This window comes from Cydia pomonella, chromosome 18, assembly GCF_033807575.1.
Source record: "Cydia pomonella isolate Wapato2018A chromosome 18, ilCydPomo1, whole genome shotgun sequence".
Taxonomy (NCBI): domain Eukaryota; kingdom Metazoa; phylum Arthropoda; class Insecta; order Lepidoptera; family Tortricidae; genus Cydia; species Cydia pomonella.
In genome coordinates this window covers 16672879-16688901 of record NC_084720.1, presented here as the reverse complement: position 1 = coordinate 16688901, position 16023 = coordinate 16672879, and the positions used below count along the sequence as shown (strand labels likewise).

At 44.1% G+C, this 16023-nt stretch overlaps 2 protein-coding genes across 3 annotated transcripts in view; both read right to left on the bottom strand.

The window, feature by feature from the left end:
• Nucleotides 1-415: 415 nt before the first annotated feature.
• Nucleotides 416-16023, bottom strand: part of LOC133527935 (oxysterol-binding protein-related protein 9) — a 124345-nt gene continuing 108737 nt past the window's right edge. Inside the window, exons 10-18 of one of the 2 annotated variants that reach the window (XM_061865133.1) lie at nt 11425-11531; nt 9063-9148; nt 8348-8525; nt 6712-6840; nt 5849-5982; nt 4095-4317; nt 2081-3876; nt 1745-1856; nt 416-850 (exon numbers count right to left, since the gene is read on the bottom strand). In XM_061865133.1, coding sequence (XP_061721117.1) covers nt 3529-3876; nt 4095-4317; nt 5849-5982; nt 6712-6840; nt 8348-8525; nt 9063-9148; nt 11425-11531 — 1205 coding nt within the window. In that variant the 3' untranslated portion in view covers nt 416-850; nt 1745-1856; nt 2081-3528. Of the gene's footprint in view, nt 851-1744; nt 1857-1949; nt 1969-2080; nt 3877-4094; nt 4318-5848; nt 5983-6711; nt 6841-8347; nt 8526-9062; nt 9149-11424; nt 11532-16023 lie in introns of those variants that run through there. The other variant, XM_061865134.1, reaches the window with a different exon arrangement.
• LOC133527914 (uncharacterized) lies at nt 764-3422 on the bottom strand. The gene is made up of 9 exons (XM_061865110.1): nt 3418-3422; nt 3201-3363; nt 2977-3063; nt 2753-2839; nt 2529-2615; nt 2305-2391; nt 1969-2167; nt 1745-1848; nt 764-850 (listed from the first exon to the last, which is right to left on the bottom strand). The coding sequence occupies exons 1-9, from the start codon at nt 3420-3422 to the stop codon at nt 764-766; spliced, it is 906 nt and encodes a 301-aa protein (XP_061721094.1).

Genomic DNA, 16023 nt, shown 5'->3' with positions numbered 1-16023 from the left:
CTAAAGCCCAAACTACTTATTCGTCTGTCTCAGTCAAAAATACGTAACATTTTTCTTGTGGGGCTTTCTATCGGAATAATAAATAATCTATAATTCCAGAAGCATTCTACAGAAGTGTAGTTTACTTAACGTTACTTTTTTACTTTAAAAAATGCTAGAAGTGATTTTTTGACTTAAGGTATTTTTAGATTATGACGAGCACGAACTTAATGTTGTTTTATTACAGAGTTCCTTTGGCCAATCCCGCGATCCATCAAACCAGTTTTATGGTATCTTAATATTGCATTATTATTGAAGTTACGAGTGTGTTTAAATTGGAGTTTGGGTTTAAAAAACCAACACATTGCGAATAAAAAAATAAACACCTAAACAATGAACAAATTCAGACCAAAAGACTTCCCACCTTCTTAATATCTATTAAGGTGCTGATAGACTTGAGCAGAACAAGCGTTCGCAGTTTGCAAGAATGCTCATTAAAAGTGATTGATACAGTCTATCAGCACCTTTAAGGGCCAGTTGCACCAACAACAGTTAACAGACTAATCAACATCACGCAGCACAGATCTATGAAACTTCCCATACAATACAATTTAGAAAACGCTTTAACGGGGACAGACGGTTTGATGCCACCGACCCTCGCAGCATTCGGCGAATGACACTAGTGGAACGCCCTTGAAACAGGCCCAGTCTCCGAGCAACGCGCTGGCGACACGGCGGCAACACGGGGGCAACATGGCGACAACGCGACGGCGACGCGACGACATTACCGCTCGCTGTCGTCGCGGCGCTCGCGGCGCTTGCGCAGCGGCGCGTTGTACTCCCACGCGTCCTCCCCCATCGGGCTGAATAGCTGGAACAAAAAATAAACTTTCAATGGGCTTGGTCGGTCGAAGTATATTGCAGATGGCGCCAGCATGGGTTTTACTTGTCAATACTAAGTCATTAGCTGTTAGCCAGGCTGCGTAGCCAACGTGCAAATCGTTAACGATCCGTGGCGTATCGTAGTCAGCTTTCTCTATTACTGTCGTACTAATGTGGAAGGGTGATAGAGAGACATGACTTCGATACGCTACGGAGCGTTAACGACTTGCACGTTGGCTACGCGGCCGGATCCCTCTGCGGCTGCTCGACTCTGTTCTTGGCTAGGGTTGCCTGCTCCTCCTGTGTTAGAGTAGGACCAAGCTAAGTTGGCAGCGATTTTGATAGTCCCAGACCATCGAAAAATAAATAGACATAGAATGCTCACTCCATACATTATTTTCGTAATCGTCATGTAGCGTCAAGAAGCGGAATTATCAGTACTGCTACTTGACAATAGATGTCGCGACGAACGAAAAGTCTAATGCTCAATAATTTTCGGCTACTATAACCGGATTAAGTGGAACTCTATTTTCAACTCCTGCTTGTAATAACAGTTGTGAATTGTTGAGCAACACACTTTTTACCAGTTGCGGCACTTGTGACATCTAGTGTCTAGTAGCGGTACTGATAAATCCGCTACGCTAGTTGGCCACTGTAGCCCGCAGGATTTCTCAAACGGTACGGAATAGTATTAGTCCACAAACTGTCAAATCGTATGGGTTACCATGGCAACACATTAATAATATTAGTCTAATACCATTCGAGAAATGGGCTTCTGTTCCACTTGTCCCCGGTGGCCGCCCTCTGCTTGGCCTGGTCCCGCTGCGCCTGCTCGACCCTGCTCTTGGCCAGCGTGGCCTGCTCGCAGTCCCGCGCTACATACCTGCGTGTTCCACTTGTCCCCGGTGGCCGCCCTCTGCTTGGCCTGGTCCCGCTGCGCCTGCTCGACCCTGCTCTTGGCCAGCGTGGCCTGCTCGCAGTCCCGCGCTACATACCTGCGTGTTCCACTTGTCCCCGGTGGCCGCCTTCTGCTTGGCCTGGTCCCGCTGCGCCTGCTCGACCCTGCTCTTGGCCAGCGTGGCCTGCTCGCAGTCCCGCGCTACATACCTGCGTGTTCCACTTGTCCCCGGTGGCCGCCCTCTGCTTGGCCTGGTCCCGCTGCGCCTGCTCGACCCTGCTCTTGGCCAGTGTGGCCTGCTCGCAGTCCCGCGCTACATACCTGCGTGTTCCACTTGTCCCCGGTGGCCGCCCTCTGCTTGGCCTGGTCCCGCTGCGCCTGCTCGACCCTGCTCTTGGCCAGCGTGGCCTGCTCGCAGTCCCGCGCTACATACCTGCGTGTTCCACTTGTCCCCGGTGGCCGCCCTCTGCTTGGCCTGGTCCCGCTGCGCCTGCTCGACCCTGCTCTTGGCCAGCGTGGCCTGCTCGCAGTCCCGCGCTACATACCTGCGTGTTCCACTTGTCCCCGGTGGCCGCCCTCTGCTTGGCCTGGTCCCGCTGCGCCTGCTCGACCCTGCTCTTGGCCAGCGTGGCCTGCTCGCAGTCCCGCGCTACATACCTGCGTGTTCCACTTGTCCCCGGTGGCCGCCCTCTGCTTGGCCTGGTCCCGCTGCGCCTGCTCGACCCTGCTCTTGGCCAGCGTGGCCTGCTCGCAGTCCCGCGCTACATACCTGCGTGTTCCACTTGTCCCCGGTGGCCGCCCTCTGCTTGGCCTGGTCCCGCTGCGCCTGCTCGACCCTGCTCTTGGCCAGCGTGGCCTGCTCGCAGTCCCGCGCTACATACCTGCGTGTTCCACTTGTCCCCGGTGGCCGCCCTCTGCTTGGCCTGGTCCCGCTGCGCCTGCTCGACCCTGCTCTTGGCCAGCGTGGCCTGCTCGCAGTCCCGCGCTACATACCTGCGTGTTCCACTTGTCCCCGGTGGCCGCCCTCTGCTTGGCCTGGTCCCGCTGCGCCTGCTCGACCCTGCTCTTGGCCAGCGTGGCCTGCTCGCAGTCCCGCGCTACATACCTGCGTGTTCCACTTGTCCCCGGTGGCCGCCCTCTGCTTGGCCTGGTCCCGCTGCGCCTGCTCGACCCTGCTCTTGGCCAGCGTGGCCTGCTCGCAGTCCCGCGCTACATACCTGCGTGTTCCACTTGTCCCCGGTGGCCGCCCTCTGCTTGGCCTGGTCCCGCTGCGCCTGCTCGACCCTGCTCTTGGCCAGCGTGGCCTGCTCGCAGTCCCGCGCTACATACCTGCGTGTTCCACTTGTCCCCGGTGGCCGCCCTCTGCTTGGCCTGGTCCCGCTGCGCCTGCTCGACCCTGCTCTTGGCCAGCGTGGCCTGCTCGCAGTCCCGCGCTACATACCTGCGTGTTCCACTTGTCCCCGGTGGCCGCCCTCTGCTTGGCCTGGTCCCGCTGCGCCTGCTCGACCCTGCTCTTGGCCAGCGTGGCCTGCTCGCAGTCCCGCGCTACATACCTGCGTGTTCCACTTGTCCCCGGTGGCCGCCCTCTGCTTGGCCTGGTCCCGCTGCGCCTGCTCGACCCTGCTCTTGGCCAGCGTGGCCTGCTCGCAGTCCCGCGCTACATACCTGCGTGTTCCACTTGTCCCCGGTGGCCGCCCTCTGCTTGGCCTGGTCCCGCTGCGCCTGCTCGACCCTGCTCTTGGCCAGCGTGGCCTGCTCGCAGTCCCGCGCTACATACCTGCGTGTTCCACTTGTCCCCGGTGGCCGCCCTCTGCTTGGCCTGGTCCCGCTGCGCCTGCTCGACCCTGCTCTTGGCCAGCGTGGCCTGCTCGCAGTCCCGCGCTACATACCTGCGTGTTCCACTTGTCCCCGGTGGCCGCCCTCTGCTTGGCCTGGTCCCGCTGCGCCTGCTCGACCCTGCTCTTGGCCAGCGTGGCCTGCTCGCAGTCCTGCGCCCGCAGCGCGGCGGTGACGTGGCGCCACACGCGGCGCGACTCGTGCGGCTGCTGGCGCGACACGGGCGCCACGCGCTTGCGCCGCGGCTTCATGTTTGATACCTCGAAGAGGACTTCGTTGCGCTGGAATGGGAAATGCTTTTGAGTCTTGGATCGTTTAAAAAAAATAGCTGTTTGGTGTTTCTTGCCTACACCTGACACCAATCTTCCTTATCGCTCGCACAAAGGACTTACTTAACTACCTAAAGTAGTGAGGTGGAACTCATTAAAAATATTAAAAAAGTAATAACATGGAGCTGATATACTGATATATTCTTGGCCGATCCTGTAAATACACTTACCCCTGACTCTGTCCACCGACCGTCCACCCTAGTATTCCACTCCCCCTGCGCCGTGTAATACGGTTTCTTCTCCGCCCCGGCGAAGACTTCGCACGTCACGCGGTGTTTCTTGCCCCCGTAGAAGGGCTTGGTGAGGAACTCCACGTTGGCCTTGTGGCCGGTCTGTACGCACTCTATGCAAACGGAGCCGCCGAGCTCGATCCACGGAACCGTTAGTATTGATCTGCAAAATATAAGGTAAATTTTATATGTGGGCAGCAACAATTAAATTCAATTGAAGCCCATTCTGCACCTCAGTTTTAACACATACCTTAGGAAAAGGGGAAGACCCTCATCGGACAGGGACTTATAGTATTTTTCAAACTCGCTAGGGTAGGCTGACACATGTCAAAAAGAAGTTATAGGGTTGTTACAATGCAAATTAGAAACGATTATTTACGATTCTCGATTTTTTTATACCACTACGGTGGCAAACAAGCATACGGCCCGCCTTATGATAAGCAGTCACCGTAGCCTATGGACGTCTGCAACTCCAGAGGTGTTACATGCGCGTTGCCAACCCTTTAAAAAATCTGTACACGCCTTTTTTGAAGAACCTCATACTGTAGACCCTCGGGAAAACCTCGGCAGGTAGCTCATTCTACAACCGGAGCGTGCGCGGGAGGAAGTTTCTCTTAAACCGCACAGTGCGCGACCATTTAGGTTCTAGGGTGTGAGGATGAACGCCCTGCCACCGGCGAGCGGTGCGGTGATAGAAAGCGGCCGTGGGCATCATGTCAAACAATTCTTCAGAGCACAGCCCATTGTAAAAGCGGTAGAACACACATAAAATCTGCAAACGCCATATACCTAATCGATTCTATTGGAGATGATTTATATTTTTAAGTAAACATACCTTCACAATTGGACGCGACTGAAGCGATTTGACACGAGCGGAATCGATTCGTTCGATAAGTAGAGTCAAAATATTGAAATTGAGTTCCGTTTTACATAATGAAATTCAATGATATTAAAATTTATCTCTTTATTTTTATAACATAATAATATATGTATTTATCCTACGTCGGTGGCAAACAAGCATACGGCCCGCCTGATGGTAAGCAGTATCCGTAGCCTATGTACGCCTGCAACTCCAGAGAAGTTACATGCGCGTTGCCGACCCTAACCCCCTCCCGCCCCTCGTTGAGCTCTGGCAACCTTACTCACCGGCAGGAACACAACACTATGAGTAGGCTCTAGTATGTATTTGTGATTTATGTCTATTATAGTGAGATATTCTGTTACGAAGATGTCTATTTTTTATCCTTACATGATTCAAGTTGTGTTTGTTAAAAAAACATTGGTCTGAAACGTCATGGGCATGGAATGAAAAAAAAAATCGAATGTCAACCTACCCTTCCCGTTTGAAAAAGACTATCTATAGTACAATTTAACTTTAAGGAAACTAAACGGCACAGATAATTAAAAAAAAAAAGTTATTAAATGTTGCATATAGCGCTGTTGTAACAAGGGCACATTTAATTCAACCAAACAATTGAAAACTATGACATATCAATGTCATTTCGAACATAAATCGTCCGAGATAGTACTTACGTTTAGTAGCAAATGTATAAACTCGTACTAAACATGAATCAATGTGTAAACAGGCCTTACCGATGTTGTCTATACTGATCGACAGTCCTAAGAACTTGCTTTACGAATGTGAAACTTCAGGTTTACATTACAGGGTTAGGTATTACACAACAAGGTCTCACCTGCCGTATCCGTTAGGGAAAGTAAGCGTATACTCTTCGCCGGTGTCTAAAAGTGTGACAGTGCCTTTACCGATGTTGTGGACGCCGATCGACAGCCCTAGGAACTTGCTTTTTGTCCATACCCACGCTTCAAACTAGAACAAATGAGACACAATATGATAAAAAAAACATTTGTATGATTTAAAAAAAATATTACTATTTTTTTCCAACATAATTTTTAAAACCCCCAGTAAAAGGCGAAGGTATTAAGCTACCTGCATCTTTAGTTTTAGCCATAGTATAACTGATGTTACATACAAAATCCCATTTTCTAAAAGGTTAGCTGGAAGAGATCCCTTTCAGGGATAAGTTCGCCTTTGTACATAACATGTTTTTTTGTTTTGTCTGTTTTATGTTAGCCTGTTTATGTGCAATAAAGTGACATATACACATACAAACACATTTAAATACATACATAATCTCGAAAAACATGCGCCGAAGCACTAGGCTTAAATCTGCCGGGATATAAACCGTGATTGCCATTTATATTGTTTTTGAGCTCCCGATATTTCGACGCAGTTACATGCATATTGTTTACGGGTAACTGGAGATAGCGGGTGGGTGTCAAAGTTGTGTAGACCGCGCTCGCTGCGCGTTAGCTGCGTTCGCTTTCAACGTTACCACTGGTCGCGTCCACACTTGTTAGTCTATCCAAGCACACTAGACTCATAGTGTCACTACGCGTATTTGATTCGGATATCAATGGTTGTTTTGTTGGTTGGTTTATATCCGGATCGATTTAAGTCTAGTGAAACTAACCGTGTATCATTTAAAACTGTACCGAAGCATTTGGGTAAAATAGACGTGTATTGTGTGTGTCATACCTGTATTCGTTTATTAACGTGTTCCGCGTAGAACGCCGAGATGGGCGGGTGGTGCGACACCTGCTCGGCCACGAACGAGAGCTGCTCGGGCGTGCACCAGGGAACCGGCCCGTCGCCTACTTCTTGTAGCTGACGACAAACAAGCTAATTTTAAAAATATATAACTAACTTTGCTATCATAAATGGTCATTAAGAATCAAATGTTTTTTTCGGGAATTTTTCCAAATTTCGTTTTTTTCCTGTTTTATTCAGATAAATTAAATACGCCATATACAATGCCACTGATGAGTGATGACAGTGTCAAATATATAAAATGCCAGAAACTAACGCATTAGACGTGCAACCTTAACCTTCCTGTTTAACTTCCCAATCAAATTCACATGGAAAAATACAGAAGTTTAAAAAAATACGTACTTATACATTTTTTCAGAAGTAATACGTATAAGTTTTTTAGTAGAAAAAACGGTTCGTTTGGAAATTTTCCCGTATTTTTCCTGGTTTTTTCAACGCTCTTCGGAATGCAAAATTATAAATACCTAAAGAATGTAAAAGACGTCTTTCAAAGCCCTTTTCAATTGAGTTTTTATTGTCATGTCTTCAGTGATACTCGGGCAATTAAAACAAAACAAACAAACAATAAAGACAACAATAATAAAGTTTCAATTAAAGAAAACAATACAATCGACTGATGTTAATAACCATCACGATAGGCGCACAGACTGTATATCTAGAGTTCCGCAAATGAACAAACAAACAAACACATACACTGATAAACACATTAGCCTTTGTCTCGAGCAGTCGGGTAAAAATACCATCATAAATCATAAACGATCACATTTAGACTAGGCAATAGATAAATTTGCCATGCAACTAGCTTTTTACTTCTCCTACTCATCTAAGCATTTTCCCGGCTGCATCCTAAAGCCCGTGGTTCCATTTGGCAACCTAATCTTAAGAATTGGCGCAAGCACTGTTGTTAACGCCAGTACATAAAGCGATGACGCACGGGAGGAGACGCGCGGGGAACGCGCCCCGGCAGGCGCAGCCGCCCTCCCTCCTCACCGCCGCGGCGCTGCCCGGCAGAGACCCTACGATCTTCGTCGCGCTCACGCGCATGTTTAGCTAGCGATTGTTCGATATTTGTGATTTTACGATGTAACCATTTTAATACATATGAAAAATCTAATGTGTTGGAGTGTCATTTCAACGTTACCCAAGTACCAATGTCTGATGGCAAAAAAGCTTTCGGCGGAAACAACTAGTTTTTACGAAAGCGACTGCAATCTGACCCGTTCAGAGGAGAAACTAAGGCTATTAGTACAATTTCACGGATCTATTGATATTTTTCTCCAAAAAACTCGCTGATAATAGTCCCGTATATGAAGCTGGAAAGAGAGGAAAACAAAAATGGAAGTATTGAAAACGATTGAAAACAGAAGGGGAAAGATGTTGGAGCACCTGATACGGCACGATACTTATATAAAGTCATTAATTGAAAGGAATTATTGTCCATGTCCCAGTAGCATCGGAACAGCTCGCCCAGGACGTAAGGCTTCTTGGACACTTTCCACTTGGTACCACCTAATCAGTTGATCCATACGGTTCTCTAGACAACTACCCTACTATTTCAACCAACCTTGTCCTGGGGTTGTGATTCATTAGCATCCAGGTCCCAGTAGCATCGGAACACCTCGCCTAGGATGGGGTTGTACGGTTTCTTGGCCACTTGCGACTTGCGTCCGGCGTGGTATGAGCTCAGGTACCACCGGACCACTTGGATCATGCGGTCGCGGGGCGTTGGCTGGTCTACTATCCTGGAACAATTAATGAAAGATTTAAAACGCAATCTAAGGTTTCTACCTCTTAGTTAGCATCTTTTGACTGTACGCGGTAAGGTAAGGGAACTAAGAAGAAACAAAACAATAATTATTGGCTTTTTGTTAATTGTTGCTGGAGCTATATGCATGATGCATGCGAGGTGTTAGAGCTATCGGACTTCCTGGTGGGACAGTAGACTGGAGAAAATTCAGCAAGCTTTCACGAGTACAATTGATTTTACTATTTGTTTTTATACCACATCGGTGGCCAACAAGCATACGGCCCGCCTGATGGTAACAGTCACCGTAGCATATGGACGCCTGCAACACCAGAGATATTACATGCGTACCGACCCTTTAAAAACCTGTACATTCCTTTTTTGAAGAACTCCATACTGTAGCCCCTCGGGAAAACTATATTGAAATACCTCAAAAGGCTCCAAAGATCAGTTGAAACGGTAAAAAAAAATATTTCTTCAAAGTTAACGGGAGATAACCCTCAAAGCAATGAATCAGGGTATTTGTTATACTTACTTGACAAACTGGTCGGGATGTGCGAAAGAGTCCGCGTACATCTCTAGCAACGATCGCCTTTCTAGGATAAAAGTGGGGAGGACGACCTGAAACCAAACATGTACATAGTTAATGAGGATAAATATTAAAAATATTTGGTGCTGATGATGACACAAGATTTACTCCTGTTTTTTTTTTTTTTAGTTTTTTTTCTGTTTCTCTTAGAAAACAGTACCACACCAATCTGTACTTCTGTGTGTCTAAAACTGTCAAAAGGCAAACGAATTAAAACAACATTTTATTTAAAATACGCTTGGATAGATGTTTATGAATAACCGCATAATTATTCATATTTTTTTATTCGATTTCATTTGTAGTTGATTTACTCATGAGCATATCTTTTACGTTCTATAAACAACACTATTCACCATTCATCACATAAATACGAAAGGTTTTCTGTATTTCCCAAGAGCTCACTAACATTTTATTCCTACAAAATGCCTCAAAATGGACGCTCGCCGAACACACTAAGATGCTTGGTAAAAAAATTAATAATAGATGAATGACATGACAGATCAAGTTGAAGATTTTTTTGTTGCCAGGCGTGAATAGGCTACGGAGACTGCTTACCATCAGGCGGGCCGTATGCTTGTTTGCTGACGATGTAGTATAAAATAACTACTGCTTCTATGATTCATACTAAATGAAAACGTTTATAATAAATGTAATGGACCTATTATCGAGGTTTTTTGGCAGTGATTGACTGTTTTGTACTTTCTTGTATTGTGGAAAAAAGGCTAAATAAATAAATAAAATTGTTTATGAGTGACCTCAAGATACACAACCCTTAGGAGAGTCTTAGTCCTGTCCGTCGACAATAAAGTTTAAAACTTTAAACAAAACTGAAACTCCCCAACGGCTTTCGACAGTCTTTTTGAGTATTCAGTGTCAAAGTTTCCGAAAAGTATAACAGTGTCGCTGAAGGATTATTTGGAAACTTTGTAAAAGCTCGATTGTTATTGGGCCCGGCGCGGTAGTTTGCCGTCTTTAATAACAATTTTAAAATGGAAATGAAAATAAACATTTTCTGAGCCAGCAGAAATAATACCTATATCATTTTCTTCAAGACCTTTGTATCAACGTCTAAGTTGAGACACGTTATACTTATAACAGTCTATGTTGTAATAGTACATTACGACACAAGTGAAAAATAGGAAATTCGAGACGAGTGGCGATAAATTAAAACACGACCGAAGGGAGTGTTTTAAATCGACACGAGTTGCGAATTAGCTATTCGCACATGTATCGTACAACGTTTTACAGTACATATGGCCCTTTAAATGTTCGATACAGTGACGTAATATGCTAATTTTCGCACTAGTGCGGTAATGTAGTACCATACGTACTGTAAAATAAATTATCCTTCGTCTGTAACCAGCCGTATAAAAAATTTAATTCATCTTAACAAAAAACTTAGTCAGCAAAAAAAAAATTGTTAAAAGACTAGGTATACTATTTACCCACTAAAGGTGTTCATACAAACCGGTCACATTTCGGTCTTAATTAATAAAGGTTGGCCCTAAATACGTAGACAGATTGATAGACAAGAGAGAGATTTACCTTTCACAGCAAAGTTAGAATGTTGGACAGTTTCAGGGTACAGCCAGGAGCAGAATTAGCTAAGCAGGCGAGGCGTTCATAATGACCTTAACCGTTTATTGTGTTGAGAATAAGAGCGTTCGCAGGTTATGAACACGTTGCTTCACAGCCTAGTTGCTGACTTGACTGTGAGAGTCGTGGAAGGAGTTTGCAACTCGGAGATCGGGCTGGCGCATTGCTATATCAATACGGGTCTTGATAACTTTGAATGCGGCCGGCTTGAAGATCTAAACGTCAAAAGTCAGCTCCGAAAAATTCAACCCAAGCCCTCCTCAACTACACATACAACGCATCTGGACAGCCCTACTGTGTTGCTGGACTTCAAAAAAAGATTGGGATTTGCAAGCCATGCTCGCGCCCATGTACGTAGGTCGTAGATATTACTTAATAAAGACCGATTTTATTATTAATTAGTCAGGATATCGCCGTCGACGGATACGTATGGGAGGACATCATCATCATTTATATTATAACCGTACCTTGGTAAGGTCCATTCCAATCTTGACCTGTGATAGCAGATGCGTAACCACGAACCCATGGTTCTCCATCGAACCGATGTCGTTGTCTCACGCCTCCTCGTATAATGAATATCATAACTCGTACCTTGGTAAGGTCCATTCCAATCTTGACCTGTGACAGTAGATGCGTAACCACGGACCCATGATTCTCCATCGAACCGTGGTCGCTGTATTCTCCTCATATAATGAATATTATATAACCGTACCTTGGTAAGGTCCATTCCAATCTTGACCTGTGACAGTAGATGCGTAACCACGGACCCATGGTTCTCCATCGAACCGAGGTCGCTGTCTGACTCCTCCTCGTATAACGCTGCAACAATTACGATTGGTTAATTATTTAATAAATTCGTTCAATCAATAGGGGAGCGTGAACTGTACATAGGGAAAAGCAAAGTCCCTTGTTTATAGGCACGAAGCGTTAATGTCGAGATGAAGTCTTCGATTTAAGGAACGTAGTAGCAGAGGGCTTACCGCGAACCACGTTCGACGTGTTGCCTCCCTGTTACACTTACGTACGAATTTATAAGTGCGACAGAGAGGTAACACGTCGAACGTGGTTCGCTCTCAGATCCTGTAATGCGCAAGCTGCGTACGTTACATATGCTGCAGCACTCTTGTAAAATCAGGAGCAGCCTTGTAAAGTTTTTGATGTTTTCTAGAGGACTTGTGTATTTATTTGATATAGGTATATCACCGTGTTCTTATTGAATTCCGTTAACTTCGGGTCATGAGTAAGTACGTTTAAGGAAACTAATTGGCATGGGTAATTTAAAAAAAGGTTTTTTTTTTACATAAAAAGTAATTAAATATTGCATATAGCGTTGTTGTAACACGGGCATTACATTTAACTCAACCAAACAATTGAAAACTATGACATATCAATGACATTTCAAACATCGATCGTCCGAGATGGTACTTCCTTTAGTAGCAAATGTACTAACTCGTACTAAACACTAATCATTATGTAAACAGTACCCCTAGTGTAAATAAATTCGATTTCGAAACGTGACGTACGCGTTTGCGTTTAGTCTCATTTTGTATGTGATTTAGAAAGAGCGCGCCAAGCGGAACGTTTTGGAAACTCAAAATCCTATACAAAATGAGACTTAACGCAAACGCGTTCGTCACGTTATGATGTCGATTGAATTTACACTAGGGGTACTGGTCCTAAGGCAAGTGTAAACGCTCGTATGGGCCTTATAAGATAAAAATAAACTATTGATTATCTCCGAAATTGAGTTAATTAGAATACCGGTGTCTTTGAGAAAGTTACTTAATTTAAGCTCAGGAATGCACCCTTAAAATTAACGAAAAAAAAAACACGTTGTAAATTATTCATGTGTCCCGCGTGTTTCTTGCGCCGGTATCTTCTTGGGACACAGTCATAAGTGTATTGTAATACGATGCCTAGATTGAAACATAAAGACTTTCACTTTAACCTGTGCATGAAATGTAACTGTCTTTCTAAGTTTTAAAACGACACACGGTATAGGTTCCAAGTATAAATAAATATATATTAGCATTTGCGAGGTGCGGGTGTAAGATAATCACACATCCCTAAGCATTATATTAAAGGGGCCTATAACTTACATCCAATAGATACATTTTTTTTATCCGTTATTAATAGGGTTGTTTCCAATTTTTTGAAACGCTTGTATTACGTTCTATATTAAATAAAAGTTGCCCTAAAATTCAACTTTTATACTAAAAACTGCTTTAAATATGTTAAATTAACAAAATAGATTTTTACAGATGCTTTCGCGCCCAAAACGCTCTTTGAAAATTGTATGACGTCACAGTTTACGGTTTGACACATAACTACATAAACACGTAGAAGATACGAACTGTCAACTGACATTTGTCATTTGTTGTTTATCGCCTAACTGTCAACAGTATCAATCCGGGAGTTGTGACGTCATCAGAATCTTCAGACGTTTCGAGTTTGGTCACGTGACGTGTGCCAAAATATATTTTAAATTTAATATTTACAAAAATATGGTCATTACAGGGGACCTTTAAAAGTAGTTAAACATGTTCTTATAATCCAAAAGGATTTATTGGGATATAATTCTGCCCTAAGATTTGTAGATGGAAAGAACCCTATTATTCCTTCTTACTTTTAGCTCAGTCTTTATTTATTTTGTATCAACTGTATGATAAACCCCGATAGAGCTATAACACGTCATATCATTATTAACGCCCCGACTTTCTCGAAGGCCAAGGCCGACAATAGTGCCCTGTCATGTTATGTCGATTCTTTTGTACATACCTAGTTATAACAACCCCGTCATCATTGATACGATGCCCACTTTTATAGTCACTTTGTAGTAATTACTTATTGCTTACCATCTGGCGGGCCGTATGCTTCTTGCCACCGACGTAGTATAAAAAAAAAAAATTGTGTGAAATTTGTGTCGATTTTTTAATTATGTATAGTCACTTTTATTTTCTTTCGAATACTATTCAAGGTAAAGGTAAAGTGAGATTTACACGGGAGTATTTTTCGCAAAATTGGATTAAAATGATAAATAATTGTTGTCCCGGTTTTTTTTCCACGGCTCATCCCAAGAATTGACGTAAGCACAATTTTTTTTTGCGAAAGTAACTGCCATCTGACCTTTCACCCTAGAGAGGAATATAAGCCTTATGGGATTAGCCTGGTTTCCTCACGATGTTTTCCTTAACTGAAATTATAATTGTGCGGTGCAAAAATGAAATTCAAGGATATAGGCTCTACTATCCCACTTGATTGGTAACCAATCAAATCATTAGGTGCGGGCGAACGCAAAAATGCCAATTTTCGACGCTAGTATGCAGTGCGTATGTTTGCATGGGGGCAATTTTGAATTTCAAGCGCTCGACTGTCAATGTTACCCTTCATTTCAAAATCCGTCACATTAAAATATTAGCTTTAGAGCCTGTTTCACAATGTCCTAGTAAAGTCCTGAATAAGCTACTTGCCACTTATCTGACGAATAAAGTCATCGTTGACGTTTCACAATCTACAAATAAGCTTAACTGGTAGATAAAGTGATAAGTTTTGTAGGACGATTATCTGGCAGTTAATTTATTTATTAATTAGCTATCCAATACTTTATTTGGACATTGTGAAACATGGCCTTAGTTTTGAATCTACGTAGCCATCAGAACTGTCACGAAAAATGCAATTTAGATTTTCCATAATAAGTAAATATAGTTTGCAGACCTTTTTATAGGCCTCTAGGCGACTAGAGGTTAAACCTAATAGATACGTCCAAATGACGTACAGAAATTAATGTTTGAGCTACGCTCGCGCTCCAACAGTTACTGGTAAATGGTTACATAAAACACTAAATGAAACCTTAAGTGAAAGCAAAATAGTCTATTTTCATATGGCTGAGTGGTGTTCGCTCGAGCGTGGAATATTTTAGGCACGTAGGGACTGTGAGGATGTAACACATGTGTTAAAACAAATTGGCATCTGCCAATTCTGGGAGGATTCGCTTTCAAAGGTGTTAGTAGAACCTTTGCTTTGTAAATGTAGACTAGTTGTGAGCTGATTTTAATGAGTAGGTTTAACTTTTCAATACAGTTTTTTTGGTTACTAGACGGTTAGTAAAAAGCAAAGTTTCAGCGATTGAATAAGATGTTAGAAGTCTAACAAAAAACGTGTCCCCCCGAATTTCACAGCACATATAGAAGGCGTTATGCAGCGCCTTATAATTTGTGGTAAAATTGTTGAATTGTCAACTTTTAACAGCCAGCTGTGTAGCTGTAAATTGTAGGCACGAATTTCTCTTAGAATTTATACTTAAACGATTTCCAGGTGAGCTCCATATTGGTGATGGCGTCTTGTATTTTTTTTGTATTCTGCTCATTAATATATCTTATTGTGTAGTAAACTTATGTGAAAGTGTGCAGATAGGGAAGAATTAATCTTGAAACGCGGGTGTTGATTACAGTATGGTTAACATACTGTAATCAACACCCAGCAGTCCACGTGGATCTTTGTAATCCAGCTTATTTACTAAGAGCTTATCACCGTACAACGTTTTGCTCTAAGAGCACACTATTGTTATTGGGAAAATGGTCATGTATTTAATAATACTCTAAAGAAGCCATTTTTTTAAACTGAACTGTACTATACGTCTTATACAATCAATGAATCATCGGTGAGAAGTAATGATTAGTAACGGTTTGGTTTAAGATTTGGTCTTAGTTTAAATTGAATATCTCACGCCAGCACTCAACCGGTAGCCTTCACCGCGGCCCCAAAACCTGGCCCCGCTCAAACGGTATCACCAGGCTAGGGGTCGTGGGGTTGGGTAACGATCGATAGCGAAGAGCTGGCCATCACCAGCAGTACACACGTCCATAAAAATACGTGGAATGACCTCTCCACATCGGTGGGGAGTGACTCGCTACAGCCGTCGCAGTTTTACGGTGGACACGGCCACTCATACCTCCCGTCAGGGAGGTATCGAAAGATATGACAAAGCAATGACATGGCAAGCCTGACTGGTATTGCCATTTTATTAAAGGTTAGATTTGATAAATCTGCACGTCATCTTGAAACGAACTATAACCGACCGGCCGAGTTAAATAGTAAGTTTTCAGGTTATCAAGAAACAGTGCCAGTTCAAGGTCTACTGAATTAATCGGGTCTGATTCAGGCTGACCTCTAGACTTGCGTGTTAGGTGCCGGCCCTCAAGGCTGACACGTAAGTTGACCTGTTGGGCTAAATCACACATTATGTTAAGCTAGGTTTAGACGAAGCCAGTAACGTTGGCGCCAGACCTCAGTCAAACCAGCACTGGGGGGA